Source organism: Pocillopora damicornis, chromosome 13 (assembly GCF_964200805.1).
Source record: "Pocillopora damicornis chromosome 13, jaPocDami1.2, whole genome shotgun sequence".
Lineage (NCBI taxonomy): Eukaryota > Metazoa > Cnidaria > Anthozoa > Scleractinia > Pocilloporidae > Pocillopora > Pocillopora damicornis.
The window spans coordinates 16,635,252-16,650,669 of record NC_142682.1 but is presented as its reverse complement, the minus strand read 5'-3'; the positions used below and the strand labels follow the sequence as shown (position 1 = coordinate 16,650,669).

The window sequence follows — 15,418 nt, the reverse complement described above, 5'->3', positions numbered from 1 at the left end:
CGTGCCGCTCTCACAATGCCTCTTTTCACCTTAGAGTGTAAAATGAGTATCGGAGGACTCCCAAGGAAACCTGACGACATCCCATTCAGATGGAATAGAGGATGGAATTACCTCAATCCACAGAACGTGGGATTTGCTCCAGCAGGATTTGGCTCTTGATTGTAGCAACAACTTTAACTTGATGTTCCTTTTATCTGTTACTTCACAACGCAAAAACATCGCCAATAACAAATTAAGAGCCAGAACGCAAAGCCCTATCATAGCTGGGCGATTTTTAAGAAACGTTTATAAATCAATTTACATGGAAACACGGCACTTTCGATGATTAGGGCTAAATCTAACCAAAGAACTAGGACAACAGAAAAATAAATCTGTTGAGTTAAAGTTCTTTCAAGCTAGGATCGATCACAAGAAGTACTCGAGAAGTTTTTATTTCCCGCGCATGCGGTACACCTTGGATATTTGCTTCTTGTACAAAAGGGACTACAACATTCTTGTACTGCCGAACTGCTTTCAAGCTAGGATCTAGGTACTGCTTTCAAGCTAGGATCGAGTACAAGAAGTACTCGAGAAGTTTTTATTTCCCGCGCATGCGGTACACCTTGGATATTTGCTTCTTGTACAAAAGGGACTACAACATTCTTGTACTGCCGAACGACGCTGTAGACTCTAAAAGACCCAAATAAAACCATCAGCATTGATAGACAAGCAAATATCGCAAAACTTATAGAGGTGCCAGTTGTAGTATTTTCTTCCTCAAAGGTAATTTTGCAGAAGAGGGTATTAGGGTACTATTTGAAATGAGCTTACATAGCAAAGTAGAAAGTTAGATAGAAAATAAACATAACAATCCAGACGTAAAAAATGGATATTATGGTTTTTTTTCGATTGAAGAAATAAAAGTATCGTTGTGGTTTCACAACGTAAGAATATCCATTAATCGATGTTGGAGTTTAAAACGCTCACCATCTTTCGTATTACTACTTATGTCAAATTGCACAGACTCAAGTTTAGTTCCTCTCCATCCAGTTTGTCCTTGATTTCCTCCTTGGACAATTTTCTAGTCATCTTTGATGGCCTACTTCAACCTTCACATCCCCTAAACAGCTGATTAGATGTACAGGGTACTCGTCATCCCAAATGAGACTGCATGAGCACGCTGTATCTCTAGGGACAAGCGAAACAAAAGAGCAAGTGGCTCCCTAATCCTTTTGGAGTGCCATGCTAGCTACACGGCCATCGTCCAGCTATACCGAACCCATAGAAACTGGTCATTATTTGGGGTCAGAGGATTTGGGCGGGGATCACATGGTTTTCGGAGGGAATGGAGGGGATGTCAGTTGTTTCTCAGAGCGCTTAGTAGGGGGGGGGGATGGGTGGGGGCTACAGAAAATTGACTGTCAATGGAGAGGAATCATTAGAATACTACAAAACCGTATGGGGGATCAGGTATTAAACTCGTCCGACGCCCCTCTCCCCCGCCACCCGGCAGGGGAAAGGGGCGGCTTTAAAATTGAACCCTCCCTCCTCTTGCTTTAAAATTGAACCCTCCCTCCTCTTGCTTTAAAATTGAACCCTCCCTCCTCTTACTTTGTTTTGATACACTTCAAATTAGACTCGAATAACAAATTTATGGACTATATTAGTTATATTAGTTTTGACTGAGTATCTAATGTCTATCGTCATTCTCTTCTACGCAACTCCCAGAGATACAGATAAATAGGAATTCATGATTACTGTGCATTTTATTCACCATGAATTGACAAAGTCATATTAAGTAAATAAATAGATAATCAAATAAATACATCAACAATGCATCTGCACAGAAGGATCAGCTGTCTGACAACCAACTAACAAAAAGGAAGGTAATTTGATGTTATCAACTGAGTTGATCACGTAAATTGGCCACCGTAAAGAGTATAAAAGCTGACATTTCGAGCGTTTCGTCACGTCCGTTTTTAAACTCTTTACGGTGGCCAATTTAAGTTATCAACTCAGTAGAAAAAATCAAATTACTTTGTTACACTCTCCCACCGACGCAGCAACACAGTTTCTTTAGTAACTTACACGCCTTTATTCTTTTTCTTGTTAGCCATAACACAGCGAAAAATATTAGCTGTTAGGCGAAAAATTTAAGAATTTTAACCGTTAGTCGTAAAAAATGTCAACCGTAAATATCGTTCTTTTGATAACAAAGAAAAAAGATAAATCGGAAATCGTGAAATGGCCAAAATTTTAAACTGCTAGCTGTAAAAGCTATAACCCCTTTGAGAATCTCTTAAACATATCACTTCTAGACCCTTTGCATGCATGCAGACCTCTAGCCGGCTAGCGTTTCTCAAACAAACCCTTACTTTTTCTTAACACGTGGCAAAGCGTTTAAAAATGATGAGGGTCAAGGGACTTTAAACCGTTGATATTCTCATGTGAGGGCCTGGTCCCTAGCTAAGCGAAAAATAAAAAATGAATAAATAACGAGAGAATATTATATTCTCTTGATAAATAGTTAAGTGAAGATAGAATGAAAAACTAAACAGAATTTCAAAAGAAAGAATCGACAAACACCCATTTCAATATAAGGTCTTCTCTCAGAACTGTTCTTCTTGTAGAAACAGAATAACTCGTCAACCGGAATTATCTTTTTTACAAAACAAAAGGCCTCAACATATTACGTTGTCAAGGAAACATAGCTCCTCTTGGGAAAAATCCAACAGGTGTTAATTAAACGAATGAAATAAAAGAGGTAATATAATCTGCCGATCCCACGCAAGCTATTATTATCACGAAAGAAAGTCCAGCTCTAAGAAAGTTCTGTCGTTAACAAAAAAGATCACATGTTCCTTTGAAACAGAATGATTTCGAGAAAAGTTCACCATTGATTGCAGCAAGTATCAAAGACCAGCAGAACTGAGCACGCTGTACAGCAAAGACCTCAGCACGAACAAAATATATATCACAAAAATTATCGAAGCACTCTGAACCCGGCTAAGATGACTCCTGCCCAGCTCAGTGTTTTACTTTTTTTACATTAATACTGGCTGAAATAATCTATCTTTCAATTGAAAGACGGGTTCAAAATTTATGGCTAGTTTTACATTCAAAACATCCAAAAATTCGCCAGAATCTGATCTAGAAATATTGTATAAATGTTAAAACTAGCAATTCATTCTCTTCTAAGCATGCATCGAGAACATTCAATTGCTGAACCTTTCGCCAACTTTTCAAAAAAATATCGAAAAATGTTTTAAGCATTTGATCTAACAGATAGTTAAGTTTACTTTGGACCGGCAAAGGGTACTATTTGTGAAGGAAAAACATTAACTTGCTAAAACTAATTCTGTAGGGCAGCGCCATAAATACTTTCTCCGTTTTTGAATCTAATGCTGCCCTCGCTTCAGGTTTACTCTACCAAGTGGTCATTCACACTACAAAGGTGTCATTGGATGGATTTTCTTGGCCACCCTCAATTCCGATATAGAAGTATGTTTTGAAACTCCCTTCGCATTGCTCGATTCATCACACCATAGATCACCAGATTGATCCACGTAGAGATAGAAGTTAACAACATTGCAATCGATAGTGCAACAGATGGAATGGAAATGTTAAAGCCATGTTCTAACATTAACAAACAAATCCAAGAAAACCAGCTGGTGCAGAATCCAAACACGGTGGCAAAAAGAACTCGACAGGATTTTATCTCCTGTGCCCGCACTGCACCTGAGCTATTGGCTCCTTGAAGAGAAGGGGCGACAGCATTATTGTGTCGTAGTATGACTCGATAGACGCTTCCATAACCATACACTACTATCGAGATTGACAGCAAACCAAAGCATGAGTAAGCGATATTACCAGCCCTATCAGTCTCTATACGGAAGATGGGGACGTTTGGATTCCAGAGGTAAACAGATTGCGAAGAGAAAGCAACGGTAAATGAAATAACACACATTACTAACCAAACTAAAATGATCGACAGAGTCGCTTTCTTTCTACTAAAGAAGATGGAGTACCTTTGTGGCTTCACGACGCAAAAATATCGATTTACAGCTGTTAGTGTAAGGGTAAAAACTGACGCTAAAATCCAGAGGAGCTCAATGCAACCTACAAACTGGGTAAAATTGTAACCAAATGGCCACCTACGTAAGCCAGAGGCAATTGTGTAAAAAGGAAAAACAAAGGTCGCTGCGATCACATCAGCCACTGCCAGAGACAGCACGTACAGGTTAGTGATACTTCGTAATCTCCTGTTTCTGTAGAGAGCGAGAAAAACGAGCAAGTGTGCAGCTAGTGCCAAAAGTGTCGTGAGACCGAAAAAAACTGTATGCGTGACGACGATTGTCAAGCTTCGTGTATCCTCCTCTATTTGTATCATTCTTCAGTGACACCAAAGGTTAGACAGCTGGTGACAACAAGCTATTACTAAAAATACAAGTAATAAAAAGGATCACCGCCGCTTAAAGTTTTTAAATGATAGAAGCTGTTCCTGCTCCTTCGTGGACTTATCATCCCCAGATGAGAGCTAATTACCTTCAGATTTAATCAGACTGCTCTTTTGGAAGCAATAGTTCTTCTCTCCTAAAAAAAATTGGCAGTACAGAACTTTTTCGACCAATAGGATGCACATTCGGGCTATAAAAGTGACAATCGTGCAGCACGCTGTTATTAGTTTGAAACTAATTCCTTACCTAAATTGAATCAGTGACAAAGCATCTTTGATAGCTCATCTGCTTACCATATAATTGGAACTTAACTCAATAGGCTTAATCGGTGCGTTGGTACTGCACGTGTTAAACCGACTCTGAAACCAGTTGTCGAAGCTTTGTCATACCAAGTCATTAACTCAAAGACTGAACTGTTTTGATCCAAATTACATCTCAGTGTGAATGAAAACTGGTTCAAAATAGATAAAAAGACTTTCTTATTTTCTACAACACGCACAAAATATCGTACAAAAAACATCAATCAACAAGTGCAGTCCACGCTATATCATTGGGTAACGTGTAAACAGTAATTCTTCCAGAAGTCCCGATCTGAATATTACCTACCAAAAGCCAGCAGTTTAATATGAAGGGAAGAAACAAAATAAAAATGTCATCTAATTTTATATTGCATAATCTTCGAGCCTTGCTGCACATAATACATTTAAAAAGTATAGACAAATACAAATTATTTTTTGGAGCAAAAAGCTGCAGCCATCATTCTGTTAATTCTTGGCAACGTAGTAGTTTGAGAGATTTTTTCTCATGACTCTATTCATGACACCGTATACAACAGTTTTTATTCAGCCACGAGACAAAGCAGTTGTATCGAAATTTTAACGAACGACTATTGTAACCAGAGTATAAAGCTGCCATGAGCACCAGAAGGAAAAGAAAAATGCAGGAGTCTGGGTTCGAAGCTTCTCCACTTCATAGTGTTGTGTTCTTTGGCAAGACGTGCCGCTCTCACAATGCCTCTTTTCACCTTAGAGTGTAAAATGAGTATCGGAGGACTCCCAAGGAAACCTGACGACATCCCATTCAGATGGAATAGAGGATGGAATTTCTTCAATCCATGCACAGAACGTGGGATTTTCTCCAGCTGGATTTGGCACTTGATTGGAGCAACAACTTTAACTTGATGTTCCTTTTACCTGTTACTTCACAACGCAAAAACATCCCCAAATAAACAAATTAAGAGCCAGAACGCAAAGCCCTTTCATAGCTGGGCGATTTTTAAGAAACGTTTATAAATCAATTTACATGGAAACACGGCAGTTTCAATGATTAGGGCTAAATCTAACCAAAGAACTAGGACAACAGAAAAATAAATCTGTTGAGCTAAAGTTCTTTCAAGCTAGGATCGATCTTGTGCCCCGCGCAATCCATTCCTTTACAGTGAAGCAACTGTCAGAACATTTTCATTTAAAGTTCTTCTGTTATCATTAGCTCTTACGAAAAAGCTGGCACCACAATTTTGTCTTCTAATCCTTCCACCTTTACATACACCGCAGAGCAAAATGTTTTGGAAACTCCTTTTGCATCGCCCGATTCATGACACCATTAATCATCGAATTAATCGAGGCAGAAACACAAACGAAAACCACTGGCGTTGATTTAAAACCAGAAGGAATCGTCATTCCAACACCAAACTTCACAATTGTCACGATAATATTGGGTATCCAAGAAACGCAAAATCCAGTTACGGTAACGAGAAGTACTCGAGAAGTTTTTATTTCCCGCGCATGCGGTACACCTTGGATATTTGCTTCTTGTACAAAAGGGACTACAACATTCTTGTGCTGCTGAACGACGCTGTAGACTCTAACATAACCGAATAACACCGTCAGCATTGATAGAAAAGTAAATATCGCAAAACTTATAGAGGTGCCAGTTGTAGTATTTTCTTCCTCAAAGGTAATTTTGCAGTAGAGGGCATTAGTGCACTATTAGAAATGAGCTTGCATAGCAAAGTAGAAAGTTGATAGAAAATAAACATAATAATCCAGGCGTAAAAAATGGATAGTATAGTTTTCTTTCGATTGAAGAAATAAAAGTATCGTTGTGGTTTCACAACGCAAGAATATCCATTAATTGATGTTGGAGTTAAAAACACTCGCAAACCATCTTTCGTATTGGTACTTTTGTCAAATTGCACAGGCTCAAGTTTAGTTCCTCTCCATCCAGTTTGTCCTTGATTTCCTCCTTGGACAATTATCTAATCATCTTTGATGGCCTACTTCAACCTTCACATCCCCTAAACAGCTGATTAGATGTACAGGGTACTCGTCATCCCAAATGAGACTGCATGAGCCCGCTGTATCTTTAGGGACAAGCGATACAAAAGTGCAAGTAGCTCCCTAATCCTTTTGGAGTGCCATGCTTGTTACACGGCCTTCGTCCAGCTATACTGAACCCATAGAAACTGGTCATTATTTGGGATCAGAGGATTTTGGCGGGATCACATGGTTTTCGGAGGGAATGGAGGGGATGTCAGTTGTTTCTTAGAGAGCTTAGTAGGGGGGGGAATGGGTGGGGGCTACAGAAAATTGACTGTCAATGGAGAGGAATCCTTAGAATACTACAAAACCGTATGGGGGATCAGGTATTAAACTCGTCCGACGCCCCTCTCCCCCGCCACCCGGCGATTGACAATGACCAGTCATAAGCGAGCCTTAAAATTGAACCCTCCCTCCTCTTACTTTGTTTTGATACACTTCAAATTAGACTCGAATAACAAATTAAAATTTATGGACTATATTAGTTATATTAGTTTTGACTGAGTCTCTAATGTCTATCGTAATTCTCTTCCACGCAACTCCCAGAGAGACAGATAAATACGAATTCATGATTACTGTGCATTTTATTCACCATGAATTGACAAAGTCATATTAAGTAAATAAATAGATAATCAAATAAATACATCAACAATGCATCTGCACAGAAGGATCAGCTGTCTGACAACCAACTAACAAAAAGGAAGGTAATTTGATGTCATCAACTGAGTTGATCACGTAAATTGGCCACCGTAAAGAGTATAAAAGCTGACATTTCGAGCGTTAGCCCTTCGTCACCTCCGCTTTGAGACTCTTTACAGTGGCCAATTTAAGTTATCAACACAGTAGAAAAAATCAAATTACTTTGTTACACTCTCCCACCGACGCAGCAACACAGTTTCTTTAGTAACTTACCCGCTTTTATTCTTTTTCTTGTTAGCCATAACACAGCGAAAAATATTAGCTGTTAGGCGAAAAATTTAAGAATTTTAACCGTTAATCGTAAAAAAGTCAACCGTAAATATTGTTCAAAGGAAAAAGATTAAAAGGAAATCGTGAAATGGCCAAAATTTTAAACTGCTAGCTGTAAAAGCTATAACCCCTTTGAGAATCTCTTAAACATATCACTTCTAGATCCTTTGCATGCATGCAGACCTCTAGCCGGCTCGCGTTTCTCAAACCACCTCTTACTTTTTCTTAACTCGTGCCAAAGCGCTTAAAAATGATGAGGGTCAAGGGACTTTAAACCGTTGATATTCTCATGTGAGGGCCTGGTCCCTAGCTAAGTGAAATAACGAGAGAATATTCTCTTGATAAATAGTTAAGTGAAGATAGAATGAAAAACTAAACAGAATTTCAAAAGAAAGAATCGACGAACACCCATTTCAATATAAGGTCTTCTCTCAGAACTGTTCTTCTTGTAGAAACAGAATAACTCGCGATCGTCTACCGGAATTATCTTTTTTACAAAACAAAAGGCCTCAACATATTAGTTGTCAATGGCAGATAATTATAACATTTGCCAGTGTATGGTTTTTAGGCAATATAGCTCCTCTTGGGAAAAATCCAACAGGTGTTAATTAAACGAATGAAATAAAGGAGATAACCTGCCGATCCCTAGTCAAAGGGTTGGATTTTTATGTGAGAAAAATATTTCAATTTTCCACGCAAGCTGTTATTATCACGAAAGAAAGTCCAGCTCTAAGAAAGTTCTGTCGTTAACAAAAAAGATCACATGTTCCTTTGAAACAGAATGATTTCGAGAAAAGTTCACCATTGATTGCAGCAAGTATCAAAGACCAGCAGAACTGAGCACGCTGTACAGCATAGACCTCAGCACGAACAAAATATATATCACAAAAATTATCGAAGCACTCTGAACCCGGCTAAGATGACTCCTGCCCAGCTCAGTGTTTTACTATTTTTACATTAATACTGGCTGAATACTTTCAATTGAAATACGGGTTCAAAATTTATGGCTAGTTTTACATCCAAAACATCCTAAAATTCGCCAGAATTTGATCTAGAAATATTGTATAAATGTTAAAACTAGCAATTCATTCTCTTCTCAGCATGCATCGAGAACATTCAATTGCTGAACCTTTCGCCAACTTCTTGAAAAAATATCGAAAAATGTTTTAAGCATTTGATCTAACAGATAGTTGAGTTTGCTTTGGACCGGCAAAGGGTACTATTTGTGAAGGAAAAACATTAACTTGCTAAAACTAATTCTATAGGGCAGACGCCATAAATACTTTCTCCGTTTTTTAATCTAATGCTGCCCTCGCTTCAGGTTTACTCTACCAAGTGGTCATTCACACTACAAAGGTGTCATCACCGACATAGAAGTATGTTTTGAAACTCCCTTCGCATTGCTCGATTCATGACGCCATAGATCACCGGATTGATCCACGTAGAGATGGAAGTTGACAACATTGCAATCGATAGTGCAACGGATGGAATGGAAATGTTAAAGCCATGTTCTAAAATTATCAAAGGAATCCAAGGAAACCAGGTGGTGCAGAATCCAAACACGGTGGCAAAAAGAACTCGACAGGATCTTATCTCCTGTGCCGATACTGCACCTGAGCTATTGGCTCTTTGAAGAGAAGGGGCGACAGCATTATTGTGTCGTATTATGACTCGATAGACGCTTCCATAACCATACACTACTATCGAGATTGATAGAAAGCCGAAGCATGCACTGTAAAATGAAAAGAGCCAAATTGACCCCAAAAGCCAAATTGGCCCCAATTTCTCGAGGGCCAGTTTGGCCCATCAAGGTTCGTTTTGGACTATTTGAGCCAAAACGGGCGTGACAAGTACCATTTCGACCCCTCCAAAATCTGAATTGGCCCCTATGAATTCTACTTTGGAACTTTTTCTCAATTTGGCCCTTCCAAGAGCCAAGTAGGATTGACCAATTTGGCCCCAACGAGGTGCAATTTTTGAAAAAAAAAGAAAATATGAAAATAATTTTCGTTTTTCGACCATATTTCGTTGCCTATACTATTCCTTATAAAGTGTTCAAATTTTCAACGGTTCCTCTCGTAACTGAACACCGAGTCACACAACGAATTAATCGTTGGCTTTTTCTCGAGACGTGAGCGTGAGCTGGCTGTGATGGCATTAGTCGAACCTAGACCACGTGCGTCGGAAACAATAATGAATTATAGCAGCGAATTCGTCACTGAAGAGGCTGTTTCTTGGCTACAGTCGCATGGAATGAGACTTAAGAAAGGAAACGTAGGCAAAAGAAATTTCTTAACAACGTATTTTACTGCAACTTTACATTCACAAACTTGACCGCTCCATTGATCTTTGTTCGTATCTTATATTGCAGAAAAAGACGGTTGCGGTGGCCAAGATCTCCTTGCGATCGCCCAAGATGCAGACGTACCAAGGCACTACATCCCTATTATAAAAGAGCGTCTAAAGCTCAAGAAATTGATTGCAATGAACGCTGAACCTAGAGATGACACGAGTTCTTCGTCGGTACGATAATTAATTTTCCCACCAGAGAATTTGACGCATGAATGGTTCGCCTCTTCTCCCGAGTCTTGTTGAGTCTCAGCGGTTTCGCAACTAAAGTCACGTGATCAAATTTTGGCGCCGAGAGATAGAGACGGTTACAGTTCGAATACTGCATTTGCACAAGATGGATTTAACTTATTTCAAGATTCTCTGATTTTAGGATCTCTCACTCTGAATTCTTAATCTTTTTCTTGAAAAGATGAACTGATATTTTTATGTCTACGTCTTTGTTTGCATCCACTTAAGCTGATTTTTTGGCTATCACTCTTTCAGCGTGCAGAATCAAGTCCTTCGAGTAAGACGGTTCAAACGTCGATTGATGATTCAGAAAACATCAGCGATTATGAAAATTTAGAGGTGACATTGGCACCGAAAGAAATGGGTAAATCAATATTATAAATCGCTCAAGGATCTCTGTTTTATGGACGAGGCGACAGAACTGAGCACTGTCTAAGTAAGTTCTTTTATATTAAACTTAGCAGGATGGTGAAGAGTACATTATCGACTACTTTCTTTCGATTATATCCTAAAGGAAAACACACAAGGTGCCAGTTGGTCAGTTAAAGATGACAAATCTCGGGGATTGCACCTACAAAAATGGCGAGATTTGCTTTATTTTTATTGAAATATGTTAGATATGTATTTACTTGCACCATACATAAAACAAAGTAAACCCAATTTTTAAATCTGGTAAATTAAAAAATTAGTGAATTGATAGGATGTTATCAGACAGTTTAATTTTTTTGAAAACAGATATTTACCTACAGGTTCCTCCTGAATGGCTTTCGAAATTCCAACTACCATCGAGGGTAAGAAACTTTTCTTTGTTTTGTTTTTTAAGTCTACAAGCAATCCTTATTTATTCATGAATACTGAACTAAAACTGAAGTGCATAGATGTATGATTTCTTTTCTTGATAAGTACATATACAGTTTGGTGAAAATACATCATTGATGATCACCATTATTGTGTTTTTACTTCTTATGCACAGTTTGCTTACAAATATTTTGCAACTTTGTAGTTGCAAAAATTTACTGTTCTCCGACAACAAATTAATTTGCTCATTTGTTTGTTTTTTTGTACAGTTCTCTGCCTCAGTAGAGTTGGATACCCAGAAGGGATATCTCATCAGCAGTACTCTGAGCAACAGTGGATTGCAAAAAAAAATTATTGCAGAGTATCCTTGTATGGTTAGCAGGATACTAGACTAAGTTGACTGGGAAACTGAATGGATTGGTATGGTCTAAAAATCTATTGCTTCACCTCTTCTGCTTGCAGTGAAGAGAGACAATTTTGTGGTGCTGAATCTCTTGCCTTAAAATAAAAAGTTGCAAAATAATCACTCTCACCTTTTAAGTTCATGACCTTTGTTCTTGTGTGTTTGTCATCACATGCATTTAATGAAGTTGTGACCATTTTGGAGGTACAAGTCCAAAAAACTGCTACTTTGGTACTAAGATGAACAGCTAAAATTTCTGAGCCCATTTGCCAATGAAGTCCAGATACAAAGGTTCAAGTACTTTGGGGTTGTATTAATTTTGCCTTTTTGTTTAGTTTTTTTGATTTTGCAATTTTTTAAAATATTCCTGTTGTCAAACCATTAGATAAAAATTGGACATAGAATAGCTGATTTTTTTCAGATATTTTGGGAGTCATACATTAGTTTTTCAAGTCTTGAATGGGAGACAAATTACACACATTGAGCTAAACTTCCACTTCCATTTCTGGTGTTTTAGCTTATAGTTTTAGAAAAACAATATGTATATATAAATATATGTAAATGTGGGGATAGAGTCTACCTTGGCATAAAGTGCTCAATGCTGTGGTAGTAGAGCTAAGTATACATAAGTTAAAGAATTAAAGAGGACACATCAATTCTCTGTGACTCAAAATTTCGCACCTAAGCGCTTGTCAGACAGAAAAGTTCTGTCTGACAAGCACTTAGGCACAAAACTCAGTCACAGAGAATTGATGCATCCTCTTTAATTCTTTAACTTAAGTGTGTATATATATATATATTCTTTTTTTCTGGCTACAGGCACTTTTTGCACTTTGGCTTGATTTTAATGTGGTTGTAAAACTTGTTTTTATTGCATAGAGTAGCTGATGTTGATTCAGCAATCAGAGATTATGTCCAGCACAAATTTTAATTGTTGGAGATCTTCAATACATCAATCACCTGAATATAGTAACAGAGGGAAGTGTAATTTGTCACTTCTCATAAGAAAAGATTCTTGATGCTCTCTTTGGGTTACTTGGCTTATTTATATTTTCTTACAATCGGTCAAAGGCAATTTTGACTTTTTTTAGAGCAAGCATTGCTTGAAATTGGGCACAGGCAGACTCTTGTCACTGTTTCCTCTATTTTCAATGACTTGGCAAATGCCTGCGGTAGTACTTGCTGATAGTTTATATTTTGATAATATCTAGAGTAGTAATATGAGTGCATGTATTCTCACATCCACTGGAAGAATACTCTTTGCTGCTCTAAGGCTCTTTGTTTTTCATATGCACAAATCAAACAAGATCTATATTCTTGTGCAGGAACTGGACCATTTGTTGCCTCTGTCTTATTTTGATAATTTTCTGTACTTTAAATCAGTCTTAATTATAAGCTGCTTTACATTACCACATTTGCTAAGTCATTGAAAAGGGAAGCTTTACTCACAAGTGTCTCTTGGGTGTAATTTCTTGCAATGCTTGCACTGTTAAGAAGTATACTGATTTAGGGAAGAGATCTATTTTAGAAAATGGTTGAATTAATGTAAAATATGTATGTATGTTATATTCTTTCACATGATGTTTCAAAGTTTGTCTGTTTTATACCACAATAAGATTCTTAATAACTGTAAAATCAGGTAGCATAAAAGGTTTTTACAGAAACAATATCTAGAAGCTAATAAATGAGTGTTTGAAAGATAAAGTATGTGGTGTATTTTCATTATTTGAATGTAAGGGGGAAAATCAGCATGGAGAGGAAAGAGCCCTCTACTTCTGAAGTGGCCCACAATGGAGCTGAATTGGCTCTTTTTTAAGGGGCCATTTGTGAGAGGGCTGAAATTTCGGGGGCTGTTTTGGCCCCTATAAATTTCAAAGTGGCCCCTGTATTTTTCAAATTCACCCTTCACATGGTCCAATTTGGCCCCTACAACGGGGTCAATTCAGCCCCAAAATTGGTGCCAAAAACAGCCCCATTTCAATGGGGCTGAATTGACCCTAAGCAAGTGCCAAACTGGACTCACTCGTTTTGGCCCCATTTTTGGGGCCAAATCAGCTCTTTTAATTTTACAGTGTGAGTAAGCGACATTACTAGCTTTAGAATTCGTAATAACACGGAACATGCAGACGTTTGGATTCCAGAGGTAAACAAATTGCGAAGAGAAAGCAACGGTAAATGAAATAACACACATTACTAACCAAACTAAAATGATCGACAGAGTCGCTTTCTTTCTACTGAAGTAGATGGAGTACCTTTGTGGATTTACAACGCAAAAATATCGATTTACAGCTGTTAGCATAAGGGTACAAATTGATACCCCAGTCCAGAAGAATTGAATACAACCTGCAAACTGGGCAAAATTATAACCAAATGGCCACCTACGTAAGCCAGAGGCGATTGCTCTAAAAGGAAAAGGAAAGGTCGCTGCAATCACGTCAGCCACTGCCAGAGATATCACGTAAAGGTTAGTGATAGTTCGTAATCTCCTGTTTCTGTAGAGAGCGAGAAAAACGAGCAAGTTTCCAGCTAGTGCCAAAAGTGTCGTAAACCCGTAAGAAACTGTATGCATGACGACAATTGTCAAGCTTCGTGTATCCTCCTCTATTTGTACCATTCTTTAGTGACACCAAAGGTTAGACAGCTGGCTACAACAAGCTATAACTAAAAATACAAGTGATGAAAAGGATCACCGCTTCAACTGTTAGTAGCCGTTCCTGCTCCCTCGTGGACTTATCATCCCCAATCTTGCGAGAATAAACAAGAGCTATAATTCCCCTCAGATTTAATGAGACTATTCTTTTGGAAGCAATAGTTCTTCTCTCGTAGAAGAATTGGCAGTATAACATTTTTTCGACCAATAGAGAGCATATTTAGGCTATTTAAGTGACGATCGTGCAGCAAGCTGTTATTAGTTTGAAACTAATTCCTTACCTGACTTGAATCAGTGACAAAGCGTCTTTGATAGCTCATCTACTTACCATATAACTGGAATGTAACTCAATAGACTTAATCGGTGCTTTGGTACTGCACGTATTAAACAGACTCTAAAATCATTTGTCGAAGCTTTGTCAAAACAAGTGTTTTGATCCAAGTTGCATCTCATTGTGCATGAAAATTGGTTCAAAATAGATAAAAACGATTTTCTTATCTTCTGCAACATGCTGCCATAGTCAATAGCGTGAAATAGCACAATATATCGTAAGAAAAACTATCAATCAACAATTGTAGACCACGGCATATCACAGGGTAACGTGTAAACAATGATTCCTCCAGAAGTCCCGATCTAAGAGCACAGCAGTTTTATATCAAGGGAAATAAACAAAATGAAAATTTCATTGAATTTTATATTGCATAATCTTCGAACCTTCCTACAAATAATACATTTAAAAAGTATAGATGAATACAAATTGTTTTTTGTAGCATAAAGCTGCAGCCATCATTCTGTTAATTTTTGGCAACGTAGTAGTTTGAGAGATTTTTTCTCATGACTTTATTCATGACACCGTATACAACAGTTTTTATTCAGCCACGAGACTAAGCAGGAGGATCGAAATTTCAACGAACGACGACTGCAATCAGAGTATAAACCTGACATGAGCAACAGAAAGAAAGGAAAAATTCGGGAGACCGAAAAAACCACCTGGGGACGCAGGGTAAAAAAGATTTTCGAAATAGATAAAAAAGAAAAAAAAAATGAAAAAAAATAATATGCGGAGGTCAAGGAAGGAAGCGGAAAGGGAGTCCTTGAGTGTACAGCAGCTGGTGACCAAGAGAAATGGATTTACTGAAGTTTGGAACTATAAACTGGGAAAGGAAATAATTTTTTAGAAATAAATGGCACTAAGTTAATGATAACTTATATTTTATCGTATGCCTCTTGGAGATTACTTACACGGAAGGATGCAACGTGAGAG

The 15,418-nt window shown here is 38.0% G+C and overlaps 1 protein-coding gene, 1 long non-coding RNA gene and 1 pseudogene across 7 annotated transcripts; 1 reads left to right on the top strand and 2 right to left on the bottom strand.

The window, feature by feature from the left end:
* Positions 1–5,389: 5,389 nt before the first annotated feature.
* LOC149035728 (uncharacterized) lies at positions 5,390–7,365 on the bottom strand (annotated as a pseudogene).
* A 1,720-nt stretch (positions 7,366–9,085) lies between these two features.
* LOC149035726 (histamine H2 receptor-like) lies at positions 9,086–14,233 on the bottom strand. Its single transcript, XM_089191327.1, has 2 exons — positions 13,625–14,233; positions 9,086–9,455 (listed from the first exon to the last, which is right to left on the bottom strand). Exons 1-2 carry the CDS (start codon positions 14,116–14,118, stop codon positions 9,086–9,088), a joined length of 864 nt encoding a protein of 287 aa, XP_089047453.1. The 5' UTR covers positions 14,119–14,233.
* Positions 9,456–12,050, top strand: LOC149035727 (uncharacterized). Of its 6 annotated transcripts, XR_016182524.1 has the most exons (5): positions 9,456–10,246; positions 10,559–10,667; positions 10,818–10,885; positions 11,053–11,094; positions 11,371–12,050. It is a non-coding gene; the product is annotated as an uncharacterized LOC149035727 (long non-coding RNA). The 6 variants fall into 6 exon arrangements; XR_016182529.1 differs by lacking the exon at positions 10,818–10,885; XR_016182526.1 differs by lacking the exon at positions 10,818–10,885 and having other exon boundaries at positions 10,559–10,739.
* Positions 14,234–15,418: the final 1,185 nt, after the last annotated feature.